This window comes from Ammospiza nelsoni, chromosome 6 (assembly GCF_027579445.1).
Source record: "Ammospiza nelsoni isolate bAmmNel1 chromosome 6, bAmmNel1.pri, whole genome shotgun sequence".
Classification (NCBI taxonomy): Eukaryota; Metazoa; Chordata; class Aves; order Passeriformes; family Passerellidae; genus Ammospiza; species Ammospiza nelsoni.
Genome location: NC_080638.1, coordinates 25,666,469 through 25,692,180, shown reverse-complemented (window position 1 = coordinate 25,692,180; position 25,712 = coordinate 25,666,469). Strand labels below are relative to the sequence as shown.

Here is a 25,712-nt window from a genome sequence, read left to right as displayed (position 1 = left end):
TCTTCAAAAGCAGGGTAGGCTGGATGTGTAGAACAGCTGTCTCTCTGCACTGTCTGGAGTGAATTTTGTCTGTGGAGGATGAGGGGAATAAATAGCTCCTTCTGAGGTTCCTGTTTTGAAAAGTTCTGTTCCCACTCATAAAAACACCCAAAGCTTGTTTTCAGACAGATTAGTGGAGGGTTACCAGTTCACAGCCATTGAATTTCAGTCTGTGGAGATCCCAAAATCTGTAATCTTTGTATACACCTGAGGGGAGTATTAGAAGTGAATGGTTGCTGCAGTGCTAAGGGGAGTTTCTTTGGTTGCAGGTTGTACTGCAGTCCCGAGATTATAATGCACTTTCAATGTCTGTGATGGCCTTTGTGGCCATGATCTACCCGCTGGAGTACATGTTCCCAGTGATCCCTCTGCTTCCCACCTGCATGGCCTCTGCAGAACAGGTACATATTTTTCCTTTATTGGTCTTTCACAAAAGACGTTTCTGTGATGTCTAAAATTCATATGGTTGTAGTCCTTTTTTCATTCACCATCTTTTCAGAGATTGTATCCAAGTCTGCCTTGCAAGGAACATTGCTTGAGTGTAACTATTTAAATCATAGGTAACACCATTTTTGTAGGATATCTTCAGAGCACACTCAGTGAATAAAATGATTTAAAGCAGTAATTCACAAACAATGAACTGAACAACCATAGATCAACAATATTATTATGATATTTACCCCCTTCCCCCTCTAAACTGAGTATTAAAATTTGTTGAGGAGGGTCCAGGGTAATACTTAAGGATGCTTGAGGGCTCTTTAATTCAGAGTTCAGAAACTATTGCCTGCAATCTCAGAAATATGAAGTGTTGTTTAGCTTCAGCTGGGAGCCTGGGTTTTGCCAAAAGTCAGTTCTTTGCCGGAGCTCATTATTCTACTTGGAAAGATAGAATTCAAGCCATCTTACTACTTCAGTGCTATCATGAAATTGATGCTTAGATTTGTTCTTGTGCCACTCCTTGGAGGGGACCAACAGTTCTAGATTAAAAGAATAAATTAGCCTCCCAAGCCACTGGTCTCAAACTGCTATGTGCCTAGTTGATTTAAACCTTTTTCCTCTGTTTATTGCCTTGCCAGAAGCAACCTGAATTTGCCCATAAGTTTTCCACATACATTTGAAAAAATGTGTCTATCTTGTACTTCTTAGAGATGTTATTATTTTGAAACCAAACTACCACTACGAGCATAAGGGTAAAGTCCTTGTATGTGCCTATTTACAGTGGCACAGACTCAGTTTGAGCTGAGGATGTATTCATCCATGACTTCCTGCTTTTCAACTTAGGCTCTTACTCTGAACATATTTCTTTTTTGGGCCATGATAGACACAGCAAGCTGTTTGCAAAGAGCTGTGTAGCCATATACATTATGTCCTGGGTGGCAGTGAGACATGAAACATGGGAGATGGAAATGTATTTTCTCCTAGATGAAAATTGAGCCTTGCTGAGTAGAAGCTTTTATTATTTTTTTTCTTTTTCTTTCTTTTTTTAATGCTTCCATTGTATGGTATTAATTACTTATTTATCAATGCATTTTCTGTTGTCTACTCTGCTATAAACATACTGTAGTCAGTAAATAAATATTTGGGAAGAACATGGTGATATCAAATGCAGATCTTGTCCTTAGTAAAGTCTGTCTTTCTCAGTTGCTTCTAGCCCCTACACCTTATATCATCGGTGTTCCAGCAAGTTTCTTCCTTTACAAACTGGATTTTAAAATGCCTGATGATGTATGGCTTATTGACCTGGATACCAATAGGGTAAGTGGCACACATAAGAAGTTATGGCTTTGTTTCCAGGAGCTGTGTACTGTCACCAGTGTACCCACTGAGAATTCAGTAATGCCTGGCCTCAGTCTGCCTTTGGCACTCCCATCTTAAACTTTAGGATTCCATTCCTTTTCCTGTGTCTCAAGGTCCCCATCCATGTCTTTTGCATTAGGCATCCTTTTTCAGTAATTGACCTGGCTATATCATTAGTAGGTGAATCCTCAAGCAAATGATAGAACTTTCTTCTTGGCTAATTGTCAGACTGGCTTATAGCCCTACTTAAGAAACCCAGTCTGTTAAGAACCTTCCCACAGGCTGTCATGGTTCAAGTGGGGATATGTATCTCACTTTCTACAAGGGTCTGAGCAAGGCTAATTTAAGGAAAATGTGAATAACATCATCAAATTGATGGAAAGTGTGGGTTGATTCAAATTTCTTGTTTTTGTGGTAAATGATAAAGTAACTTCATTGTTTATTATATTGTAAACATTAACAACCTTAAAGAAGTGAAGAGCAGGTGTCTGTCTGAGTCTGTGAAGTTTTTTATTTCTTATTTTACTTTTGTGTCTTTTATTCCTTGGTGTCTGGAGTGCTGGAGATTCTGGGGATTCTGTTTTGCAAATGACTACAGCTGGGAAATTTTTAGTCTGTTGTTGTGCTTAATTCCAGGTGATTGTTCCCACAAATGCAGAATCTTTGCCAGCACTGCCAGAACCTGAAGCTTCAGAGCTGAAAAAGCATCTGAAACAGGTAATATGCACTTTGGGGAAAGGACTCAGATGCAGCAGAATGTAGCATATGTAGTGTTGCCCAGTCTTCTGCTAGAGTGAATAAGAATGCAAGGCAGTGAATGTAAAGCTGAAATGTCCCTGTACACAACAGGTGGTTTCTTATTTGTTGTTTAAGGCCAACTTGTTTCCAGTCGATGCAGAAAGTTCCAGATCCCTCCTTTATGTTTGCCATGTGGGCTTTAAACTCTGACTTGATCCATCAAGCTATGATCATCTTTGTTTCCCCTCCATTCACAGATCTGTGTGTGAAGTGTCAGTCTCTCCTCTCAGGTCCTGCTAAGCCATTAATCAGCTTGGGTCATCCTGGCTGATCGTGTCAAGCAGGTTTTATCTCTTTATTTCTGTTTTCCTTATGCACGCTGCATGCAGTATCTGAAGGTAAAGTGTGCTACTAATGTGATGAGGTTTGCTCTTTCTCTTTCCTCATAGACCAGGAGAGCAAAGTGTCTAACCTCTCTGATATCCCTGTACCTGCTGTCAGCACAGATGGAAGTGATGTATTGCCTGGAGTTTTGTTAGATCAACCTCCCCCCACTGCTGCCTCACCCCCTTGCAATTTCAGGCACTATTTAGTAAAACTTCCTCACTAGTGCAAAGGTAAACTCAAGTATCAGAAGAACAGATTGCAATTTTTTTAAAGATATATTTAAAATTCTCAGTGTTCACCCAGATTCAGCTTACATTCCCTGCGTATTGCTATGGACATTGTTATTAAGGTTTTGTCATTGGCAAAGGAGTGCTGCTGGTACAAAGCAGACAAATTGTGGCCCACATTGTTAAGGTTAACACTTCTGTGTGCCTTTGGTTCTTAGAGTCAATAAATGAATTCCAGGATATCTGCTTTTAAACTGCTGTAGAAAGTTCTTAGCTGCATCATTAAGGACAACAGGCTTGCCTGTTTCAAAGTGACCAGATATGAATGTTTGGGGGTGGGGCAGTTATACCTCTTTCCCAAGATGTGTCTATTTTGTGGTCCGTTTCGTTTTCCTCTCATTTGTGATATTTGGTAGTAATAGATATTTTTTTTTCCTTCCATCTGTTTCTCTATGGTCATGTGTTCGTCTTGGCTCTGATGGGCTGCTGTGGTGTTATCATATGATCTTCCATCTTGCCTCCAGTGTCTGGTTAGCATGACTGCAATCACTCAGAAACAGCTGCTCACTCCTGACAACAAGGTTCTTTATTTTATTCTTTTCCCCACAATTTTCCATTTTACCCTTTTCCTTTGGAGTTTTTTTTTTTTTAATTTGTTTGTTTGTTTTGGTTTTATATATATATATTTTTTTTTAAGTGAAAAGATGAAGCCTCAGTGGCAAATGGGAAGAATGAGGAAGATTTAGGGTAGGTCTGGGTGTCCAGGACTGATTCTCCACTGTGCTGCTCCTTGAAGATTTTCTGAGGGTTGAAGTGGTATCTTTATGGACAGATAAAGGCTTCATTCCAATGGAAAGTGGAAGTTTTCAGGGATAAAGCAGGTGTTTGTGTAGAGGTGTCTCCACATTTTCCTGGAATATCAAATTACTGGTTGAATAGTCACCTTTAAGGGCAAGTTTCAAGGCCTCTAATTCCCAAGATGTATTCAAATTACACATGGAAATAACTCTACAAGCAGTAGAGTTAAGCAGTGCCATGCTACTAGTAGTCCAGTTAGAACTATCTGTTTTCATGTCATGAATGATCTAGCAAAGTTGAATTCTGTGCTACTCCTTGACTGGCTCCAGGACTGTTCCAGCATTGAGGAGATCATTTTGACAGTCAGCACAAAGGAGGGGCTGGAGATGCTTGTTGACTCAGCGTGGAGGTGGTTTAAGAAGAATTAATGGAGCATGCATAATTGTTGCAATTGCCTAGAGGGCAGGGTAGCTCTGATCATTTGTTCCTTAAATAACTGTTCTTGCTGAATGTGTGCATAATGTCCTTCAATAGGCCCTGGCCAGCATGAGCCTGAATACTCAGCCAATTCTTAATCTAGAGAAGTTTCATGAGGGGCAGGAGGTGCCTCTGCTGCTGGGAAGACCACAGAATGATTTGCAGTCTACTCCCTCCACAGAATTCAACCCTTTGATCTATGGAAATGATGTGGACTCTGTTGATGTGGCTACCAGGTGAGGCTTAACAGGAAGGTGGCATTGAGTCTTCATAAAAGTTGGCACTTGAGGGCAGCACAAACATTTCCATGGATGAAACAGTATTGCAGATTCTCCTTGACATGCTGTGGGGAAAAAGAGCAGTAATTACAGTCTTCATCTCACACAGTTATGTTCATGCAGGTAATAGTTATATCTTGAGGTGAGGGTGTTTTGCTTCTTGCATTTTCCTGTAGATCATCCACTTTACCTGGATTTGTCACTCTGATATTGTATCCTCAGCTTAAATCACAAACGTTAACTACAGGAAAAAAAAATCTGCGGACTTAGTTGTAACCTCAGCTAGTAGAAACAAGAATGATATCCTTCACTGAGTGTTTGTGTTAAGATGGTGAATTAGAACAAAGTGGTTTTGGTTTGTATGGATTTTTCTTTTATTTTTTGCAAGACAGCTGTCTTCTAAGAAGAGGTAGGTTATCATTCTTCAAAGGTTTGAAACATTGTCCATGGCATACCTTTTAAGGGCTCTCTTTATTCTTTTTTCGTTCTGCTCTGTGTTTTTATCTAATGTATTGTTCTGTGTTTCTTTTTAGGGTTGCTATGGTGAGATTCTTCAACTCACCAAATGTTTTGCAAGGTTTCCAAATGCATACTCGCACTCTTCGCCTCTTCCCACGACCAGTGGTAGCCTTCCAGGCAAATTCTTTTCTTGCCTCTAGGCCCAAGCAAACACCTTTTGCAGATAAGCTTTCCAGAACACAGGCAGTAGAATATTTTGGAGAATGGTCGCTCAACCCTACTAATTATGCTTTCCAAAGAATTCATAACAGTAAGTGTTGGTCTTGCCTTTCCTGCACTTGGATGTAATGCAGGAACTTAAAAACCCATGTGTTTCTCCCAGGTTAGCCCTGCTATTGGTGAGCTGCTCCTCCAATTAATTTTACCTCTTGTTTGATTATGGAAAAGTCTTGTAGGCTTCTTAAAGACTTCCCCTTTGTGCAAGACTTAGTAAAGGGTAGTGTCACTGTGAATGAAGCCTTTGACATGAGTAAATGAGTTTGGTTAATGCTCTCCTTGGTTTTTTGTGCAGACATGTTTGACCCAGCCCTAATTGGTGACAAACCCAAGTGGTATGCTCACCAGCTGCAGCCCATCCACTATCGAGTCTATGACAGCAATTCACAGCTGGCTGAAGCCCTGAATGTCCCAGCAGAGAAGGAAACAGATTCTGATGCCACTGATGACAGGTTAGTGGGGAACATGCCCATAGTCACATGAGAGTTATTTCAGATTGCTGGACCTGTCCTACTTCTCATTTGCAGCCTTTTCCTGTAGTCTGCCAGGCTGTTGTTTCATTTCTTGTCTGGGCAGAGTACTGACACTGCCCAGTAAATTTTCTCACTGCTCTGTTATCACAGCAAACCTCTTAATGCTTTGCTTGTGTATTCATTTAATGTGATTCTCCATACTTATTTTCCTGTTTTCTTTTGCTACCTGTATGCAACTTGACATTTGTCATTTCCTCACACCCTAATTGTCTTTTCTTCCATGCTGTTCTTTCTCAGGTTATTTTTGTTGCAGTATTGCAAATACTCCCACTCATCCTACAACTCTTTTAAATCTCTGTTCCCGATCCATAATTATGCAAAGCTTGTTAGTACTACCCACTGCCTGTGACCACATTGTGTGTTTAATAAAGTGAAAGGAAAGTTTATGTAGTAGTTTTAGGCCATATTTCATGGAGTTTTTGTCTAGTTTTATTCCCTTTCATTCCTTCCTGGTTTGTGAGATCTTTCAGCCTTGGACTTGCACGTATTTTGCATTCTGCACAGCACCAATGGTCCTAACAGAATGGAATTTATCACTAGTGTAAAAAGGAAATGCTTTTACTTGTGATTCCTAGTTCCCCTGAATTTGTCCTACATAAACACACATGTTTTGTGAATTAATATACTGTTCTCTACTCACTTATGTTTAGCTTCGTAACTTTACTAAGAGATTTTAAATGTCTTCCCATAACTCTTCACATACCTAAAAGTTATGGGTTTTGCTCTTACCTTTCATGAAGTTGGCCTGTGAAATTTGTTGGTAGCTACTATAATATGAGATTTTTGGGAGGTCCATGAAAACAGTGCTGATTCAGATCTTTAAGGCATCAGAGCCTGCTGTTGCTTTGATGCTGCCACTCATCTCTCTCTCGTGGCAGTGGCAGTGACAGCGTTGATTACGACGATTCAAGTTCCTCCTACTCCTCCCTTGGTGACTTTGTCAGTGAGATGATGAAATGTGACATTAATGGTGATACCCCAAGTGAGTAACTTTTGCTTTTACTTTTACAAGGTCCATATAGGTTCCCTTTCCTAATTAATCTGAAGCACTTTGGGAAAATGGCCTCCCCTAAATCCCTGAATCAGAATGAAGTATTGTCCCATTGTGGTCTTGCTCTGAGGTAAAAGTGTGTGGGTGGACTGAGAAAGGACATTTCTCCTGCTTACAACCAGCTTCCTCCAAACAACACTGTGAAGAGGAAGAACAGAAATTTTGTGCTGCTGAACAAAACTGGTTCACTGGATCTGGAAACAACCTGCTGCAGCCAGTAAATACTGTGCAATATGGACAGCAGAGTCTCTGAGACAGTGAGCTCTCTCCTGTCCCTGCATTTTGGTTCTCAGTGCTAGCTTTAAAGTATTGCTCTGTCCTAGTGGGGACAGAAAAATGCATTCTCTGTGGCTTATATGGAAGCTGCATAAACACTTACTTTGTTCAATATACTAAATCTAGAAGTCCCAAAACATTTCCTGTGTCCCAAGGACAAGAGGTAATAATCATAAGCTGCAACAAAGAAACTCTACTTGGATGTAAAGAAAAGAATTTAATGGTTATTGTAGTTGAATAGGTTCCCAGGATCACAAGGCTTGTAGAATGTCAAGCCTTGAAAACTTTGAAAACTCAGTGGGACAAAGCCCTGAGCAACCTGCTTTAATTTTGAAAGTGCTCCTGCTTTGAGGAGAGAATTGGATTGGATGACCTCCAAAAGTCCTTTACAACCTAAATTTTTATGCAAGTTGATTCTGTTGAGCAGTCCTCATCTTCTAGGAATATTTAGTTATATGGGCAAAAGGCTGAAGAAGGCAGTTTTGTTTAATGAATGATGATGTGTTTGCAGATGTTGACCCCCTGACTCATGCAGCCCTTGGTGATGCTAGTGAAGTGGAATTTGATGATTTTCAAGAATATTCAGGGGATCCTGATGAACAGACCATGGACAGTGAGAACTCCCAAGAGAATAACCAGCCTCGTTCAAGTTCCAGTACTACAGCCAGTAGCAGCCCCAGCACTGTCATCCATGGAGTGAATCATGTGTGTACTGAGATGAGTTCAGCCTCAAGATCAGCATATTAGGATATAAAGAATGGGAGAATGCACATGGTTCTTTCTGAGAAGGGCAAAAGCTATTAGAACTATGACACCATGCACAGATTTAATTGCATGCACACCCTGGATTTTCTGAGCAAGGTGGAGTTTGCTGGTATCCTCTTATGCTGGGATAGACCATTCCTGTACAAAAAGTTCCAGTGCATTGAAAAATGCATTAGCAGAGAGAAATGGTCCAGGTTGGGACTGCAGGAATTGCTTTTACAGAGTCTGGAAAGACCTGATATCTTTAAGGGAACAGGTAGTGGGGTGGGAAAACTCAAGAATTTGTGGTCTTTTAAGAAGAATGGGAACATGGTAATGGAAAGCCATTATCCTGAGCTATCACTTACTAGTCACAGCTGTTTTAAAGGGAAGTAAGTCCCTAGAACAATGCACAAATACTGCAGTGTGTATGAAATCCTAGTTTAGAGACACAGATAGTGAGGATGTGGTGGGGGCCCCGTAGCAAGCAGCAAGGACTGTGCAGATATCCCACTTTGAAATAATTGTTCTTGTCCTGCCCTTCAGTTGTATGTAACGCAAATTAGCGAACAGATCAATGATTTGACTGGTCCACAGGAGGCAGCAGACTCAGCAGAAATAGAAGAGAAGTTGGCTGCTGGATTTTCAAACCATCTCTCTTCCTTGCCACTGCAACCAAGCTTTCCCAAGATAAGCTTTGATCGTCGTGAGAGTGACATCGCAGCTGGCAGCATGAGCTCCTCAGAAGGGGTGGTGAGGAAGCGAGAGTATGACAATCCATACTTTGAACCACAGTATGGTTTTCCTACGGAGGATGAAGATGATGAGCAGGAAGAGAGCTATACCCCGAGATTTAACCAAAACCTCAATGGAAGCAGGCGAGTCCTCGTTGTCTCCTGCCCTCCTGTACAGTACTTCTGGGGTTTCTGTCTGCTTCATGTAGTTTAACATTCATGCACTGAAATGTCTTTGGCTATTGAGATTTATTGTTGCTCACTTTCATTTAATATTGAAATGCTGTCAACCCTTCTGGTTTGAATAAAAGCATTTTCTTAGTCCTCAGTTCCTTACTTTTATGTAAGCAGTAGAAGCTGTGAGAATTAACAGTTCTTTCTAGAACATTCTAATATATCATGTACTGATTTCTGGAAACTGTTTCAGTAAGTCTTTGTCTTTTGGGGGAAAGATACTGCAGTGATTGGTGGCAATAGGTTTTCTTGTTACTCCTTTCAAACCAGAATGCTTTTACCTACAAGTCTGCCAATGCACTTTTGTAGACAAGTTTTCAGCATGCCCTGAAAGGCTATAAAGGCCTGAATGTAAAGATGTTTCAGTTCTCTTTTTTTTTCTTTTCCTTGTTTGTTTGGGTGGTTTTTTTTTTTTTTTCCAGAGGGTGCAGGTAGTATGGTGAAAACTGGTGGGAGTGAGACCAACATCAGTCTCCCACAACCATATGATGTATTGATTTGGGGTGGGAAGGGGGAATGCTAATAACAGTTGTACTTAATTTCTTTAAAGGTCTCAGAAGTTACTTCGGCCAAACAGTTTAAAACTCGCCAGTGATTCTGATGCAGATTCAGATTCCAGGGCCAGCTCCCCAAACTCTACTGTCTCCAACACCAGCAGTGAAGGTTTTGGGGGCATCATGTCTTTTGCAAGTATGTACCATGCATTAATTAAGCTGATATTTATTATATCAGAGTGTACAGAGAGATGGAATAGAGAGATGGCTAGTCAAGAAAATGAGTTGGTTGTCAAATTGTTACCAGCTCTTCAGTAGTCATGGTGGCTTATTGACAACTGCTGACAACTACTGCTTTATATATTCTTCAGTAAGAAGGACTTTGGTTATGTGGTAAGCCCCTTGAGCTGTATGACATTTTTGACCACAGATCAGAAATTTCTTCAGTTTCATTTAAACCAAGCATTGTGTAATTTTATGAAATTGATAAAAAATCTTACAGTAATATGCCTTCCATACTGCCATGTTTTGTACAGAGGTACAAAATTCAATTCCTTTATTGCCTACTTTCAATTTTATTTTAATAAAAAAAACCACAAGTGTGGAACATGAATCTAGAATCTCTTAATCAGTGACATAAGGCATGGCCACTTGAGTCTTGCACTACAATAAAAAGCAGTGAAAGAAGTTTTTGGCACTGGGGAAAATATGTTAAATGTTTCTGGTAAGATGACTGTTACTAAAATAAGGCTACAAAAAAACAAAGAACAAAAGAAAATTGAAATAATATGTTGACACTTTAATAACTTGAAGTGTTAATCAGCTCCTTTATGTAAATGTGATGCTTTCAGGCTGTCTGTGGGCTATGATGATGATGCATAATTGTGTCCTTAAGATCTGCCTGTACCAGGAAGAATGTATGTTTTTTCCTAATAAATGAAAAGCTTCTATTTCAAAGCATGGTTCCATGGCAGATTTACAGTGTTTCACAAGACACAGTGCACAGTCCTCAATTCAGTTACATGTTTTACAGATCTTCTGTCATCCTGTTTTCTCATGTGGCCCAGCCATTCATTTGCTCCCAAAAACAGGATCAAACTAGAAGATAGATCTAAAGTGATGTGATCTAAGTGCAGCACAGGAGGATTTTGCTGTTAAATTTCAGCCTCGAAGATCCAACATCAATTATTGTAACACAAATGCCTGGACTTTTTTTTTTTGTACTGTTTAGAATAATCTGATTATAGATGTGGTTGCAATGTAAATGAGGTCATATTATGGTAGTGAGACTTTTGGGTAATAAAGAAGAACTTAATCATTAAGGATCTGAAAGAAGATGGCGAATTAAAGGATCTTTGGGTATGTGCAGTGAGGAGTGGACCTTAATTGTTTTTGTCTTCTGTCATAGGCAGCCTGTACAGAAACCACAGCACAAGTTTCAGTCTGTCCAACTTAGCCCTACCAACCAAAGTTGGGAGAGATAAGAATACTCCCTTTCCCAGCCTGAAAGGTAATAATGTTTCCCTTTATCTTCTGCAGCGTTTTCAGTTCTTGTGACTTGGGAGTCTGAGGTCCTACCCCTAAGAGGAATCCTGAGAGTGATGCCTTTTGGTTGTTTGGGTAGTGGCTGTGTTAAGGAGCAAGACAGTGAATTGTTATGATATTTCTCAGTCAGTCTTTTTCCCAACACCTGTTGGGATGGGAGAGTGTCCGGTCTAGGCTGAGTTAACAGATAAAAAACCAAACCAACATTCATAGTGTATTTTGTTCAGTTTTATTTTGAAGTACTTAATATAAAGAATGGGAACCAAGAGGTAGGTTCTGCTTTTGTACTGCCACTATCTTCATGCTTAGCAGTCTGTAGTTTGTAAGAGTGATGATGCTGCATTTGTAAATGGGGGTAATGCCAACCTCCCATGGAGAGTGCAGATTATGTGAGTTTCAAAAGTCTTTATCATCTTTTCAGATTGCTAAATAGAAAATCAGATTACAACCGTGCTTTCAGTTCTGTGAGAGTGAAGATCAATCCCTAGCATATGTGCACAATCTTTTCATTAGAACATCTGGTTGTCTGCAGTGTCATTAGATAACATGTGTGAATGGGCACTAGAGAAATGCCCCTCACACCATGGGTGTTAGCCTGGTCATCCTTGTGCCAAATGTAATATTACAGGGGTGACTGAGCTTGCACTGGTGTTGTAGTGTTGAGACCTTTTCAGATGCTACAGAGGAGAGGTTTTGTTTTGCCTTTTGAGTTATTCTGATTAGAACTTACTGCTTTTGTTTTAATGTGTTGATTTTTTTTTCATTTATTTTTTTCCTCCTCATCACTTTTATCGGTAAAGATTACTTTAATCTGGAATTGGGAAGGGATGTGGATGAAGGTTGGTATGATGTTTTGCTGACCTTTGACCTTGTAGAAACAAAGACCAAAAGGTGGATTTTGTGTTTCTGCTTTGGACTTTGTTTTTGAGACAAGTAATCATTCCCTGTGTGTAAAATAAGGAGTAACAGGACTGGTAGGGTGAAAACACTAGCAGAGACTCTGCACAGCTGTTTTTGACAACCTTTTACCAGTTGGTTATGTTTTTATGTCCAGTTGTACTGGATAAGAAACATGCTTCGTGTTAGGGTTGTTTCCATGGGTAAACTTAATGACTGATTCCATGCATTGGAAGAAAACAGTGATGGGGTTTGCCATTCCTCATTCATGCTTTGTGCCTCATCTTCTGCACTTTGGTGTTCTTTTCTGGACTGTTTTAATCCTGTAGGGCCTTTAATGTTACTGTGCAGATATGAGGATGGGATTTCATGGAGTAGCTCAGTCTGTTTTATGCATGTGCAAGTGTGTGTGAGAGTGGGTGTGTGTGTGTGTGTTCTTTTACATGTGCATGCTGGCTCACTGGGATGCCCACTGGGCACTTCAGTGGTTTTTAGATGTTTTTGTCTCTGTTGTAGAGATACAAAGTTGCTGCATTAACTTGTTCTTGCCAAGCGTGTGTTTCTAACTGTAATGGGAAATGATGCTGGGACTCCATTTCATTGCTGCTGTTTGACCACTTTCCATATTCCTTTTTAATTTTTATTTCATGTGCATCCATTGATATTTTTTCCTTGGTGATGCAGATGGTTTTTGTAGTGCCTTTCAAATACAATATGTGCAATAATGTCCTTGAAGATGCATTACACTGGTTCCACGATGCCAAATTTCAAGTCAAGCACTATCTCTTAAGATAAGTTATTCTGGCCCTTGTGGTCTTGGGCTTTCAAACATCCTTCCTGCTCTAGTGTCATTTGGGTTTTATTTTGAGGGAGGGCTGGGAAGAAGCTGGTAGTTGGATTCTTTTGATGCTGACAGTGGGGAGTGTAGATATTTCAGTACACTACTAATTGTATATTTTGTGTCCCAGTATTTGGGTTAAATACTATAATGGAGATTATTACTGAAGCTGGCCCAGTAAGCAATGAAGGTGGGTTCCCTACAGCATGAGCTGTGCATGATGTAACAATTTCCAGCATTCCCTGTGCCTGACTTCGGGCTACCTTTCTCACTGGGTAACCAGTACCACATGATCTATACTAGTCACCCTCAATGCATTATGCTTTTACATATAGTGACTAACTTGAAGATGATTCTTGTTGTGGAACTGCATGCAGAGCAGCCAAACTTTTCCTGCCTCTCACCTCCTGCTCCCATTACCATCTCTTTTTCTCTCTGCATTACTCCCATTACTGTTTTCTGCCGATGTGTGATGCTAGAATACTATATATGCTGCTGCTTTTTTGGAGTTTCCATTTTGTTTGAAGTCTGTTACCTGTAATTCAAATAGGTGTGTTAGCCAACTTTAGTGTTGCTTGTTACTGTCCTGGGATCAATTTGTTTTCTTCCTGCCCTTTCCTCTCATTCTGTTTCCTCTCCTCTTTAGGAAACAGACGTGCCCTTGTTGATCAGAAGTCTTCAGTCATAAAGCACAGCCCAACAGTGAAAAGAGAATCTCCATCGCCTCAGGGACGATCTAGCAATTCCAGGTAATATTTTTTCCTGCTTTTCAAGTATACAGTGTAGTTAGAGTGGCCTCATACCTGTCCAATATTTACTCAGAAGTCTAGCTGTTGAAAATTAAATAGTACTTTTCTGTTGCCCTAGACCTGGATATGTTATCGTCTAAGAAGGTACGGTATGGATGTCTTACAGTTAATAATGCACATGCTTATTTTTCTGTGCTCCAAAATGTATCCTCCTTCTGTCTGAGAGCCAAAATGTTCTAGGTTTCTACTTTAACTCGGTAGTTATTCTTTGTAATTGAGTGTTCTGAACAAGGTGATCTAGCCCATTGGAGTTTTAATGCACCATGCAGGGGGATCAATTGAGTCCAATGAAGAAGTTTGATTCTATGAATTCATGTGAATTGCTTTTCTCAGCCTTGGGAAGGGACTCAGAATGGTGCAAGTAAACATTACTTGACCTGTGCTTGTGCTTTCTTCTCCCTTTCTTATGTAGCAGTCATGGGTAGAGTGAATTTATTTTGACCTACTGGGTTTGGGGGACAAGTAAGAACAATAACTGCAGTTCAGACTGGGGAATGCAGTAGGTTGCACAGGAGTTTCCTTCTTCTTACCTTTCCCTCTGTGGCAAAAGAAGCTGAGCAAACATGTGCCAAGGCTGCTGCAGTAATGCATTAGTAGTGCTGCACTTCCTCTTTTAAAGAAAGCTTACAGCTCACATGTGAGAGCTGTAGGAGAAGGTTGAGGCATAAAGATTCCTATGGATTCTGAGGGATGCTGTGAAAGTGAAAGATAGAGTGGTACCTAGAGGAGCTAGAGGAATGCCTGATTATGGCTTTTTATAAGAAATTAAGGACAAAATAAAGTAGTTGCTACTACACCTATGGAACAAAGCTTGAGCTGTGTGCAGTTACGTTAGCAGCAGACAGTGCTACATGTCAGATATGTTGATAGGGAAGGTACTTCTGTGTGTGCCCTGGCCATAGCTCTCTTCCCATGCAAGGCAAGGTAAGCAGAGGTTAGCTAACTTTTGCCTGCTTTCTCTTAAATGTATCAGTGAGAACCAGCAGTTCCTGAAGGAGGTGGTACACAATGTTCTTGATGGGCAAGGCGTTGGTTGGCTGAACATGAAGAGAGTCCGACGTCTGCTGGAGAGTGAGCAGCTGCGTGTCTTTGTGCTGAGCAAGCTGAACCGCACGATTCAGTCGGAGGAGGACGCTCGACAGGATGTCATACAGGACGTGGTCAGTGCTGAGCTCAGCAGGGTCCTCACTCTGCCTGTCTGCTGAGGCTCAGTTCACAGGAAGTTTTTGTCAATTGTGAAAAGCTTGTGTTACAGCAGTTTGAGATTTTATGTTTTTGACTTTCTCACGTGAGAAATAGCAGCACTAATGGGGCTTTCATTGCAGGAGATCAGCCGCAAGGTTTATAAAGGCATGCTGGACCTGCTGAAGTGCACTGTGTTGAGCCTGGAGCAGTCATATGCTAATGCTGGCCTGGGAGGCATGGCCAGTGTTTTTGGCCTGCTAGAGATAGCACATACTCACTACTATAATAAAGGTAAGAAAAGTGTTCGTAAGAGTATAGTGTTCAGGAACCAAACAAGATTGGGAAAGTAGCTGGTTTTGTGCCTTTTGATATATTTCAGGGCTTTTCAAACACTTCCAAAATGGTGAGAATTGTACCATTGTTACTGAAGCCTTATAAAGCTTGAAGCCTGTTTCTTACACACATGTTACTGGACCAAAGCAAAATAATGGTCATACTGATATGTAATTGAAAATGGAAACTCTGCAGTGAGATACAAAACCTGGCACTTCTACAGCTGAAGTGGAAAGTCTGGGAATGGGGACCTTCAACTAAAACTTCCCAGCCACAGTCTTGGAAAGTTGTTGCAGGCAACCTCAGCAGGGAGGGAGATACTTGTGATGTGCAACCATATGTGACTTAGGTCTCACCAACCACATTGCACTACACAATTATTCTCATACAACTAAATATCTTAGAGAAGAAAGTTTGGAAGTATCTCTTTATTTTTCATCTGTTTCTTAAGAATCTGATTCTTAATGCTAAATAAGAAAATGCATGCTAAGGAAGAAAGCAAAAGATGACAAAAAGATAAATCTCTGCTTAGTATCTGACTTTTCTGTAATCTCAAATGATGAAAAGTTACTTATTTCATTGTTGCAGAGAAGTAGCATCTACTAAACCTTTATAGTCTGTGTTCCGGGTCTTGTATCAGGGATTTTTTAATGAGTTAGATGCACCCCATGTTCCTTTCCAGTCATTGTTGGAATGCTGAGGAAAGTAAGGAAGGCTGTGCTACTGGAACAGTCTTGAATGTAGAGAATGGGCTGATCTTGGTAATTACAAGCTTTTAGTCTGACACTGTTTTTTAAGGAAAATTGGAGTGGCTGATGTAAAACTCAGTAGTTTTAGAGTGAAGACCAAATAGCATAATTTGATGGTAAGTAGAGTTTTCCCAGTAAACTAATTGTGGTCATGACAGACAAAATTTGGTGCAAACTTTTAAAGATTCTTTTCAACTTTTAAAGACTCTTCTCATTATTGCATAACATCTTCATTTGTAGTCATATTTTAGTTGTTTAGTATGTTTTACTTGTTTTCAATTAGTTGAAATTAGTATTTATTTCTAGAAATGTTTTACAGAGATTAGTCCTTATGTTGATATTATTTAACATATAATAATAGACTAGTAATCCTACAGGACATGATGGATATAGCTTATTTGTCTAGAGTAAGCTAAGTCTTAATAAAGCATGGTTGTGATTAAGTTATTATGTTGTGGTCAAACTAAGGACTTGTTTTTATTACAAGGATAGTTGGCAGTAGTAGTAGGATTGGGAGGTATATACTAGGAAGCAGTCTCCTGCTACTGTATGTGAACTTCCCACTATTTACTGTGTCTGTAAAACCTGGGAAGGGGGGCACTGTGTATCTGTGAATACACATTTGGAATGCAGCTACTGTATAGGATCTTGATGTATCAGTAACCAGACCCACAAATGAAGTAGTGCTCCCACTTCTGGTATTCACATCTTACAAAGTTGAGTAGGTTTCTGAAAGATCTGCAAGGAATTGGGGAAACACTTCAGCTCTGAAGGAAGGAAGTGTTCAGTCTGTTGAATGTTAGGTGTTGATTCTTTTCAATTACTCTAATTGAAAGGTTTTACTAATAGCAGAATCTTAAATCCACTGAACAAAGGTATCACAAAATCTAGTGATATGACAGATTTAGATAATAGGAAATGAAGTTTTGACTATTAGATTCATCAGGTATTGAAATAGTTTGTGCATGAAGCTCTTTATGGAAAACCTGGTTTTAATTATTCTTTTCTGAAGGTTTTGCTGTAGTTCAAACTGTGAGGTTTGCTACAGAGAAATAATCCAAGCTGCCTTTAGGGACATGTGGTTATAGGAAGTCTCAGAGATTGATGGAAGAGCTATAGCTGATTGGTATTTTTGGGATTTTTTTTCCCTAACTGAAGTTTCATTTAGTGCTACCCATGAAATTGATTGCATTTGTCATTTTTGCACTGTGAGTGGAACTTACTTATCTTCTACAAATTGTATTCTTGGTAGTTTATGCAGAGTTGTTTAATTTGTCACAGTTCAGCAGAGGAGATGCTCCAGTTACTGTGTCAGAGAACATTCCTAGGTTTCAGATATACAGAAATGAGATACTTGAGTATCCCTAAAACAGTACTCTGGCTTTCTCCTCTACTGTTTCCACCAGTGTGTCAGACTATCAACAAGCCAGGTTGGCCTATGGGAACAAATGTGGCACTGAGCTGTTTCAGTGCCAGGCTTAATGATTTAGGTGAGACCATCTGTCTCATCTTTCTTCTCCTGCTCTCATTTTCTTTTTCCTTAGGTCTTTTTCTATTTATTTATTTATTTTCTCTCAACACTGTTCTTTTAATTTAAAGAACCAGAAAAGAGAAAACGAAGTCCTACAGATGGATCTGTCACTCCAGTTGGCAAGGATCCTGCATCATCCCCAAGAGTGGAGCCAAAACCTGCGATGCAGCTGCCGGTACCTCAGCTAATGCCAAAGCCACCGAGCCCTGCAGGCAAAGGGCCAAGGGAGTTTGACACAAGGAGTCTAAAGGAAGAGAATTTTATTGCTTCCATTGGTGTGTATTGAGGTGCATGTGGAGTGCAGGGGGGACTTCTGGTTTGGCTTTAGGTTCTATTTGCATTCTCTCCATTTTAACGCACTACATTGCTACTGTAACATGCTTCATTTACACCTTGGATCACAAGGAAAAATCATATGTGTTTTCACCCTACTCTTGGATAAACTATCCACTGCAATTTTCTCCCAATAAGCTGTCTAATCTTAATTGTTTCTATATTTCATTACACCTTAAACAGCCTTATTTTTTGTTCTGTGATTGCTGTTTTCAAGCAATGGGAAATGGCAAAAGAGGAACAGGGACAGCAGGATTTTTAGAAAGGGCAGCTGTGGAAGGGAAACATGAAACTAAGGTTTTCTGTCATTGCTGGCTACCTATGAATTATGTAGATTGTATCCTGATGTAGTGGGATCCAAAATCTGCTGTTTGTTAACAACAAAATTTCCAAAAAGATTTTAGTTACAGTTTTACAGTTTCAGTGAGCAGGACTGATGGATTTTCCTTCTATGCAATAGCAAATAGAATGTGTTTTCTTGTAAACAGCATCTGCTAGGCTGGTCCCTGGAGATTTTCCTGTCTTGCTCTTAGATGACCTAGCTTTTCCCTATGTCATGGGAAAAAGTTTGAAATAGGGCTTTCAGAACTGTTTTATTTAAAAAGGGCTTTACAGACTTTTTTGGTGGAGGAGAAAGAAAAAAAATTACTTTGGTTGGATCCTCTGGGCTATGGGTTGTAAACATGAGAAGTATCATCAGCATATGAGGAATTTTTTCTCAACTGCAAAAATAGGTAATGTTAAATTATAGACGTTGCTTCTTGCAGCCTGTTTAAAATAACATTTTAGTGGAATCACTGTGTGAAAGATTAATTTTCTGAAAGTGTGGTGCTGTGAGGATTTGTATGTAGTTTGTTACATAAGGCAAGGGATTGTGTGTGTTCAGCAGCTAGGTGACAGGAGTACAGACATGCATTTTTATACACACGTAGTAACTGCAGGCTGGGTGCTGTTGAGTCCTGAAGTGATACTGTACCCCTCTGACTTGATTGGCTTTCTGTTTAAAGAGGCAATCTATGGAAGCAGTTGCTCAGAAACTAGTCTTGCACTCCATTTGAAAAGCTGTCAGGAAGCTGAGAGAGTTGCAAATTCAGATGTCCAGCATTTCAGTTAGTTGTTTGGTTTGCTCTGGGTACTTCATTACTTTTCTGTAGAAGAGAAAAAGGAAAGTATGCTTCTGGCACAACTAAGAATAAACCAGGCTCTAGCACAGTGTTCTTTTAAAGAATGAAGAGAGATCTTTTGATGAGATTGCTAAGACTGCTTTTTTTCCTTTGATGAAGTTAAAGCCTCATAGAAATGGAAATCATAGACATCAGATAGTTCCTGTTTGTGAAGCATCATAAGAAGTGCTTTTCAAAAGAAGTGCTATGCAATATGCCATGTTAGCTACTGTTGCCAGAATATAAGCCTTAAACAATTCACTGTCATCAAGGACAGACAAAGGTACATTCTCGTTGATGGTTCTGATGGTTTCCACTTTTCTCTTATGGAGCTAAGTTACAAGAAGAATATGGTTGTACCTAGACTGACCAAAGTTCAAAAGACTTGAATGTTTTTCCTGAAGCCTTTTTTCCTATCTGCTTTTGTCTTTCACCACAAAACATGAACTGGTATGCAAGTCACTTCTTAGGAAATTGCTGTAAAAATAGTGTAGTCTCCATAGTGTGCTCATCTGACTTGTGTGATCTAGAAGTAAAGGGTGTTTCTGTTGTGTTGCAGAGAGATAATTTAAAGCTGCTTGCCTATTATACTTCCTTTATATTCTGTCATAGAAACTTCAGAACAAGACAGCTTCAGATATACAGGACTGGTGTTAGTTGTGGCTTAGCTGTGAAATGCAGGTGTTCTCATTCAAACTAAATTATTTAGGGAAGAGCATATGGTAAACATTTACATCTTGCTGAAATAACAACGTATTTGTAAGTAGTTCCATTTAAACATGGGAAAAAAATGTTTTTATGTGAAGATGATCCAGCACTAGAACAGGTTGCCTGGAAAGGTGTTGGATTCCCCATCTGTGGAGAAAGTGAATACCTGAATGGACATGGTCCTGTGGCAGGCAGCTTCAGTTGATCCTGCTTTAAGCAGGGAGGTTGGACTAGGTGGTGTTCTCAGGTCCCTTTGAACTTCAGCAGTTATGTGATTCTCTGAAGTTTGGAAGGTACTTACAGCCTCAAGTTGCAAAAATGTAAATACAACTTTGAATTAATCTCTTGGTATTGTATAGATGAAATGCAAATTGGGCTGCTACCCTTTTTAGCTAGATACAGGAAGAAATACTAGAATGAGAAGTCTTCAGAAGGATGGAGCAAAATAATGTACAGCTCTGTTTGCAGTAGTCATATATAGAGTGTATGTTAGTGTGGTGATTAAACTACATCTCAAATCTAGAGCTGAATCTATGGTAGCTGAATCTGTGGAGTTTTCTGGTACTACAGGAACAATGGCCATAAAGTTCACAGGGTTTCCTATTTCTGAGGTGAAGTAGGATCTGAGTTACCACCTGAGCTTTGATCTTGACTGTGCTTGATACCTAATTCCTACCTAGAAAATTCAGTATGAAGATGATGCTTCTGATACTCACCAGTTGCTTACTTCTAGAGTTCTTGTCTTCCAGGGTTTATCACCTGTAGTGTAGGTCTTTTTGTTAGGACACTGGTGGCTTTTAAGTTGATAGTTAATTAATTTGCCCCTTCGTGTTAGTGATAAGTTTGGTTTATTGCATACTTTCCGTAACTGTTAATGAAAATGTCAGTACTTACTGAAATTGCCATTACTAATTTTTAAATAATTGTTTAGTCTGGTCAGATCACTTTATTTTGGCTGGGTTTTTTAAGCAGAAAAGATTGTGCTACATACTTCATCCACATGAGGCCCTTTCTGGACCTGCTGTCCTGTTTAGTTCAGGGTCACGTAACAAAGCCATAGGTGTAGTATTTATATCCTGTGAGTTTATTTGAAGTTTTGTTTTTCTTCTGAGACTAAGTAATTAAGAGTAAAATCTAGTCTGTTTTTATTGTGCTAGGATATGCTCTACACTAAATTACCAGACAAGTCAGCTAAAAGTAAGTTAATGGCAGGTGTTGTACCTTTCAGACTGGTGATTTTTAAAGTAAAGCCATATAGACTGAGAATGGAAGAGGCCAGATGTTTTCAAAGCCCTTTAACAAACAAATTCAGTCCATCTTAGAGATTGTTATCTCTGTCAGTGTATGCTCAGCTTGATAAGCCTGTAGGATGCTGTTTGGATCCCTCAGCAATTTTATCTTATCCATCTGTCTGTTTATGAAAGTTGAAGGAACATCCATCAATCATGAAGCAGATCTAGAAATTAGCAGGCTAGAATCCATCTTTCTAGCTTTTTCTACCTTGTTTTTCATAATACTTTGGAGCCTTCCTTCACAGTTGTAATCTATCCTTTTAAATTTTTTTTGGTGGACATTTTGCTCAATAGAACTTATTTAGAGCCTGTCTTGCCCTTATTTCTGCTATTTACAGGGTGGAATGGGTTTCTAACACACTTAAGTGACCTTTCAGTTGCTCAGAAAGTTTTCTTAAAGAGCAATAAAAGAACTTTTTACTTCTTTTTCCTTCCATTTACCACTTTTCGAAGAGGATATTCCTCTATAGCGTCCTCAACTTTAGTGGTGCTAGTGAGAGAGGACAGTGCCTGACACTTGGAGTCAGCTCACCATGGCAGCTTGTAATGTTTCCTTTGGCCAAAGGGCCACTGCCTGGAATGATCTGATGTTTCTGAGCAGAAAAGGTGACTGCATTTCAGAGAGTTGAACAGAGTGATAGAAAAGTGCAAGTGTCTCAGGACCAGTTTGTCCCAGGGCTGAGTTTCAAATTCAGTTTGAAGAAAACTTCAGACTGTCTTGCTGGTCTGCACATTGTATATTCTCTTATGGAATTCGCTGACTTGATTAGAGTGCTGTGACTTCTGTGACTTTGAGTTTTGGTAGTTGGAGTGAAGCATGTCTGATATCTTGCTTATTTTAGTTCTTCATCATTTTCTATTCTCTATACCCTGATGGGAGCAAGTGGATGCAGAGGAGTTCAGCTCTTTGCATATAGGAGAGGTTCACAGGCAGAGCCAGGAATTTATTGAGAATGTTGTCAGGTCAAAAATAACTTGTAAACTTTGTGATAATATGTAGAAAATAATATTCATTAAATATTGTGTTAACCTACATTTTAATATTTTTTGAATTGCTGCTGCTGTTTTTTGTGTCTTTCTCCTTTCAGTGATATAAACTAGACATTAAAATGTTTCTGTTAGTTAGAGCTTCTGTGATGCCTACGTTTTAGAGGAGTAAATATCTGACAGTCCTAAATCCCTTTCTTGGTAAAGGTGATTTATTGTTTGTTCCTAAGAGCTGTTTTTCCTTAGTTGAGTAACTGCTGTCAAAGTGTGGCCTGTGGAGGGGAGGGGGGATGCACCACCACCACTGTGTGAAGTCATCTCTAATGTTTGAATACTGTTACTGAGAGATGATGCAGTGCTCAATACCTAACATTGATTTCTTTTAAACTGGTGTTAATTAACCCTTCACTCAGTAGTTGTCATAAAATTCTTCCTTTTTTTTCCCCTTTTTTTCTTGGTTTTTTGTTTTGTTTTTTTTTTTTTTTTTTTTTTTTTAAGGTGAAGGGGTGGGGTTTTTGTTTGAAATTTTTTTTCCCCATTTTCACCTGTCTGACCAGCTGCTGACTCTTTCTCTTTCTCTCCTGCTTTCAATGCATCTTGGGTAGAATTGTGGAACAAGCACCAGGAAGTGAAAAAGCAAAAATCTTTGGAAAAAACGAGTAAGGAAATTTAAAAAAATGTAGAAACTGACTCCTCCAGCCTCCCCATAACTGCCAACTCCGCAGGTGCAGGGTGAGCTTGCATCTCTGGCACACAGGTTTTATACTCACAAGAACAAAATCTATCCAGAAAGTCTCCACTGAAGTACCAAACAGATCTGTTTGTCCTGAGGAAATTATGTTCAAGTATATCTTCTTTTTTTTTTTTTTCCTTTCTTTTTTCCTCCCCCAATTGTTGCCTTCAAAGAAGAGGAAGTAGGTATTCTGCATCCTCACAAATCAGATAAATATTTTTTAAGATACTCCATCTCCTTTCTTAAAAGTTAAAACTTATTTAACAAGTTGTTGACATGGATATATTGATTGATTGATTAAATGTTACTGGAATGAAGAATTCCTGTTTGTTCAAGCTGTGGGATGGTGAATTTTGTTAACTGGCATCAACCATGAATAGTCAGTCTCCAACAAGAAATACTTCTGAGGGGGAGAGAGAAGGTGTATGTGAATAATTGTATTTAGTGATGGCTTCTAGAAAATAGCCTCATAATAAGGAATCAACCTGATTTTGTTTTTCATATCCCTTGGTAAAGAAGGAGTGAAATAGTTTTAGGCTGTTACAGAGTCTAAATAATAGTCTAAATCTACACAAATCTGAACATCTATTGAAGTATGATAATGAATAAAATATTGAATATGTATACTCTGCAGGTGCAATACCAGGTTTTGCTCTTTTGGTTGTTGTCACTGTTGTAAATAGGGACATATGACTTAAAGGCAACAGCCAATTTATAACAACCATATTGTGGTAGGTGTTTCCTAACCATAAGCTTAGTTTGTACTTTGCAGAGCTGATGCTACCTATTTTAGAGACTGAAAATTGGGAAGGATTAATAGCTGAGATGAATGAGTGAAGATTCCTAACATTCTGACTAGGCCTGGATTTGCTTCCATTAGTTTTAGGCACCTCAGTTAAATATTTCTGTTAAGTACAAATTAGCAACTTCTGTCAAGTACAAATTAGCACGTGGAGTTAGTTCAGAGAGGATGGGGTGACTGGGGCAGCTCTGCAGTACAGCTCACTGTACTTCAGCTGTGAATTGCTTCCTGCTAGGGTAGGAGTGTGTGAGACAGACACACAGCACCATGCACAAACTGAGCCTTTCAGGTAGATGCCTACGCTGGGAGGGATAAATTGAAGCTTAGGTGTTCCATGTGTATTAGACATGTCTCCATAAAGAAAGGAAAGGGAGGATTTTAAGTGCTTGTAAATTGACAGTGATAACAATGGAGTTGTGGCTATTGTGCTCCTTAAACTCAGATACAGGCCTCAAATATCCGAACTGCTTCAGTCAATTTCAATTCCTTTAAAAGTCAAACTGCCAGAAACATATCTGAATTATGTGTTGGGACAGGAAACTCCTAATTTGTGTAAAACACACAGCAGAAATTTTGTTATTGCTGTAGTAACGAGATAGAAAACTTTTGGCTGTATCAGAACTAGAAATGATGACCACTTGAATGAGTGGATATAGACTTCTAGAAGTGAGCTGTGTATTTCAGTGGAAAATAACATTCCAAATTCTGAGAAAAGATATTTTTAGTTATTTTTCTTCATAAGTTCTGTTTATGCTTTCTCTTTCTTAGAATCTTTGAGGAGTTGATTTTACAGTAACTAAGGCATTTGGGTCTAGAGGCAAAATACTATAGCAGCTGAAGAATGCTTCCTGTAAACTCTTCACAGGAAGAATTGGTGGTTGAGTAGTAAGCTAGTATGGTCTGCCCAGCCCACTTATGGCTTTGCAATTCATGAGTTTACATGTCATCTCAAACTCACTGCCACAAATCTTTGTATATTATCCTTCTCTCTCTCTCTCTCTCCTCCCGTCCCTTTTTCTTTCCTTTTCACTATCTTATCCTCTCTAATATTACATATAATATAAACATGTTCATAATTCCCAGGTTGTTGTGATCAGTGGTTACATAGGTAGTGGCATTGTTTGTTTAGAGATACTGGCTATAGACATGGGTATATAATACAAATATTCCAGCAGCTGATCATGTCTTGCTGTTACTGAATAGTTGGCAGATATGGCTATGGCAGCAGTATTGCATTCAGTCTCTTCCCCTTTCTGAGAGTATTAACATTTTGTGTGCAGCCTATAACACACTCTTTTCTTGCATTGTTATTTACTTCATTCAGTGCTTATCCAAATTTCTTTTCAGGCTCTACCTCTCCATCATTCTCTTTTCCTTCTGCCATCCCATCTGAGGACAATAGATGATACAATTCTAGAAGTGCATGGGAAATTGAACATAAAGTTCTTTATCCTTTCTTTCCCTTCTTTGTATAGTTGGGTTAATGAATGCATGACTTAAAAGCTTGCTGATTCCTCTGTCTTTCCTACCTGTGTGATTGCCAACTCTGGAGAGCCATTTGTTAATGTAATTGGGGAATGTTGTGAAGTACAGCATCATACAAGTTGAATCTTTGAAAATCTTACTGGGTAACACCAATTGTCACTGTTTATTTTCTTGTCATGTGTTGCCTGTTTTTTGCCTAGATAGTTGCAGTGGGCAACCAAAAAACTCAGTCCAGGGCTCTGAGCAGTTTAGCTGTTCAAAAAAAGGATTCTTACTTATAAGTAAATAGATATTCTTTTTTATTACCAAGAATCAAAGGAAGTGGCTTCCTAGAGTTGAATGTCAACTGCTCTGCATGTGTTATTGTAACTGGAAGCTACTTGACTGTTGTCTGTCTTCTAATCTCTCTTGAATGGCTAAGAAAGGTACTGTTTAGTTATAGTCACTCCTGGACTTTGGAATATTTGAAATTCAAATTAATGTTGGAAGACTAGCAGATATGTTCTGCTGGCCTTGTTGTTTTCAGTACCAAGGAATAATAAAAAATGCATTAAAAATCAAAGAAATCAGAAAGCAAATCTGTTTTCTTGGTACTGTTCCTGCTTCCAGTCTGTCATCTGCTTTCTCCTATGCTGTTTTTTCTTGATACAGTAATTATTTACTCTTTCCTTTGTTCAGGACCAGAAGGTGTGAAACAGTTTGATTTGGGAGAAACGGATGAGAAGAAATCCCAAATCAGTGCAGACAGTGGCCTCAGTTTGGCCTCAGGTTCTCAGGTCA

General features: G+C 39.3%; 1 protein-coding gene across 1 annotated transcript in view; it reads left to right on the top strand.

The window, feature by feature from the left end:
* Positions 1-25,712, top strand: part of MADD (MAP kinase activating death domain) — a 99,688-nt gene that overhangs the window by 51,260 nt on the left and 22,716 nt on the right. The window contains exons 5-22 of the mRNA XM_059474109.1: positions 309-440; positions 1,681-1,794; positions 2,473-2,553; positions 4,521-4,699; positions 5,275-5,510; positions 5,772-5,928; positions 6,888-6,991; positions 7,848-8,041; positions 8,678-8,958; positions 9,599-9,738; positions 10,951-11,052; positions 12,953-13,012; positions 13,469-13,571; positions 14,605-14,791; positions 14,957-15,107; positions 17,498-17,704; positions 22,518-22,571; positions 25,611-25,708. Coding sequence (XP_059330092.1) covers positions 309-440; positions 1,681-1,794; positions 2,473-2,553; positions 4,521-4,699; positions 5,275-5,510; positions 5,772-5,928; positions 6,888-6,991; positions 7,848-8,041; positions 8,678-8,958; positions 9,599-9,738; positions 10,951-11,052; positions 12,953-13,012; positions 13,469-13,571; positions 14,605-14,791; positions 14,957-15,107; positions 17,498-17,704; positions 22,518-22,571; positions 25,611-25,708 — 2,580 coding nt within the window. The remainder of the gene's footprint in view (positions 1-308; positions 441-1,680; positions 1,795-2,472; positions 2,554-4,520; positions 4,700-5,274; positions 5,511-5,771; positions 5,929-6,887; positions 6,992-7,847; positions 8,042-8,677; positions 8,959-9,598; positions 9,739-10,950; positions 11,053-12,952; positions 13,013-13,468; positions 13,572-14,604; positions 14,792-14,956; positions 15,108-17,497; positions 17,705-22,517; positions 22,572-25,610; positions 25,709-25,712) is intronic.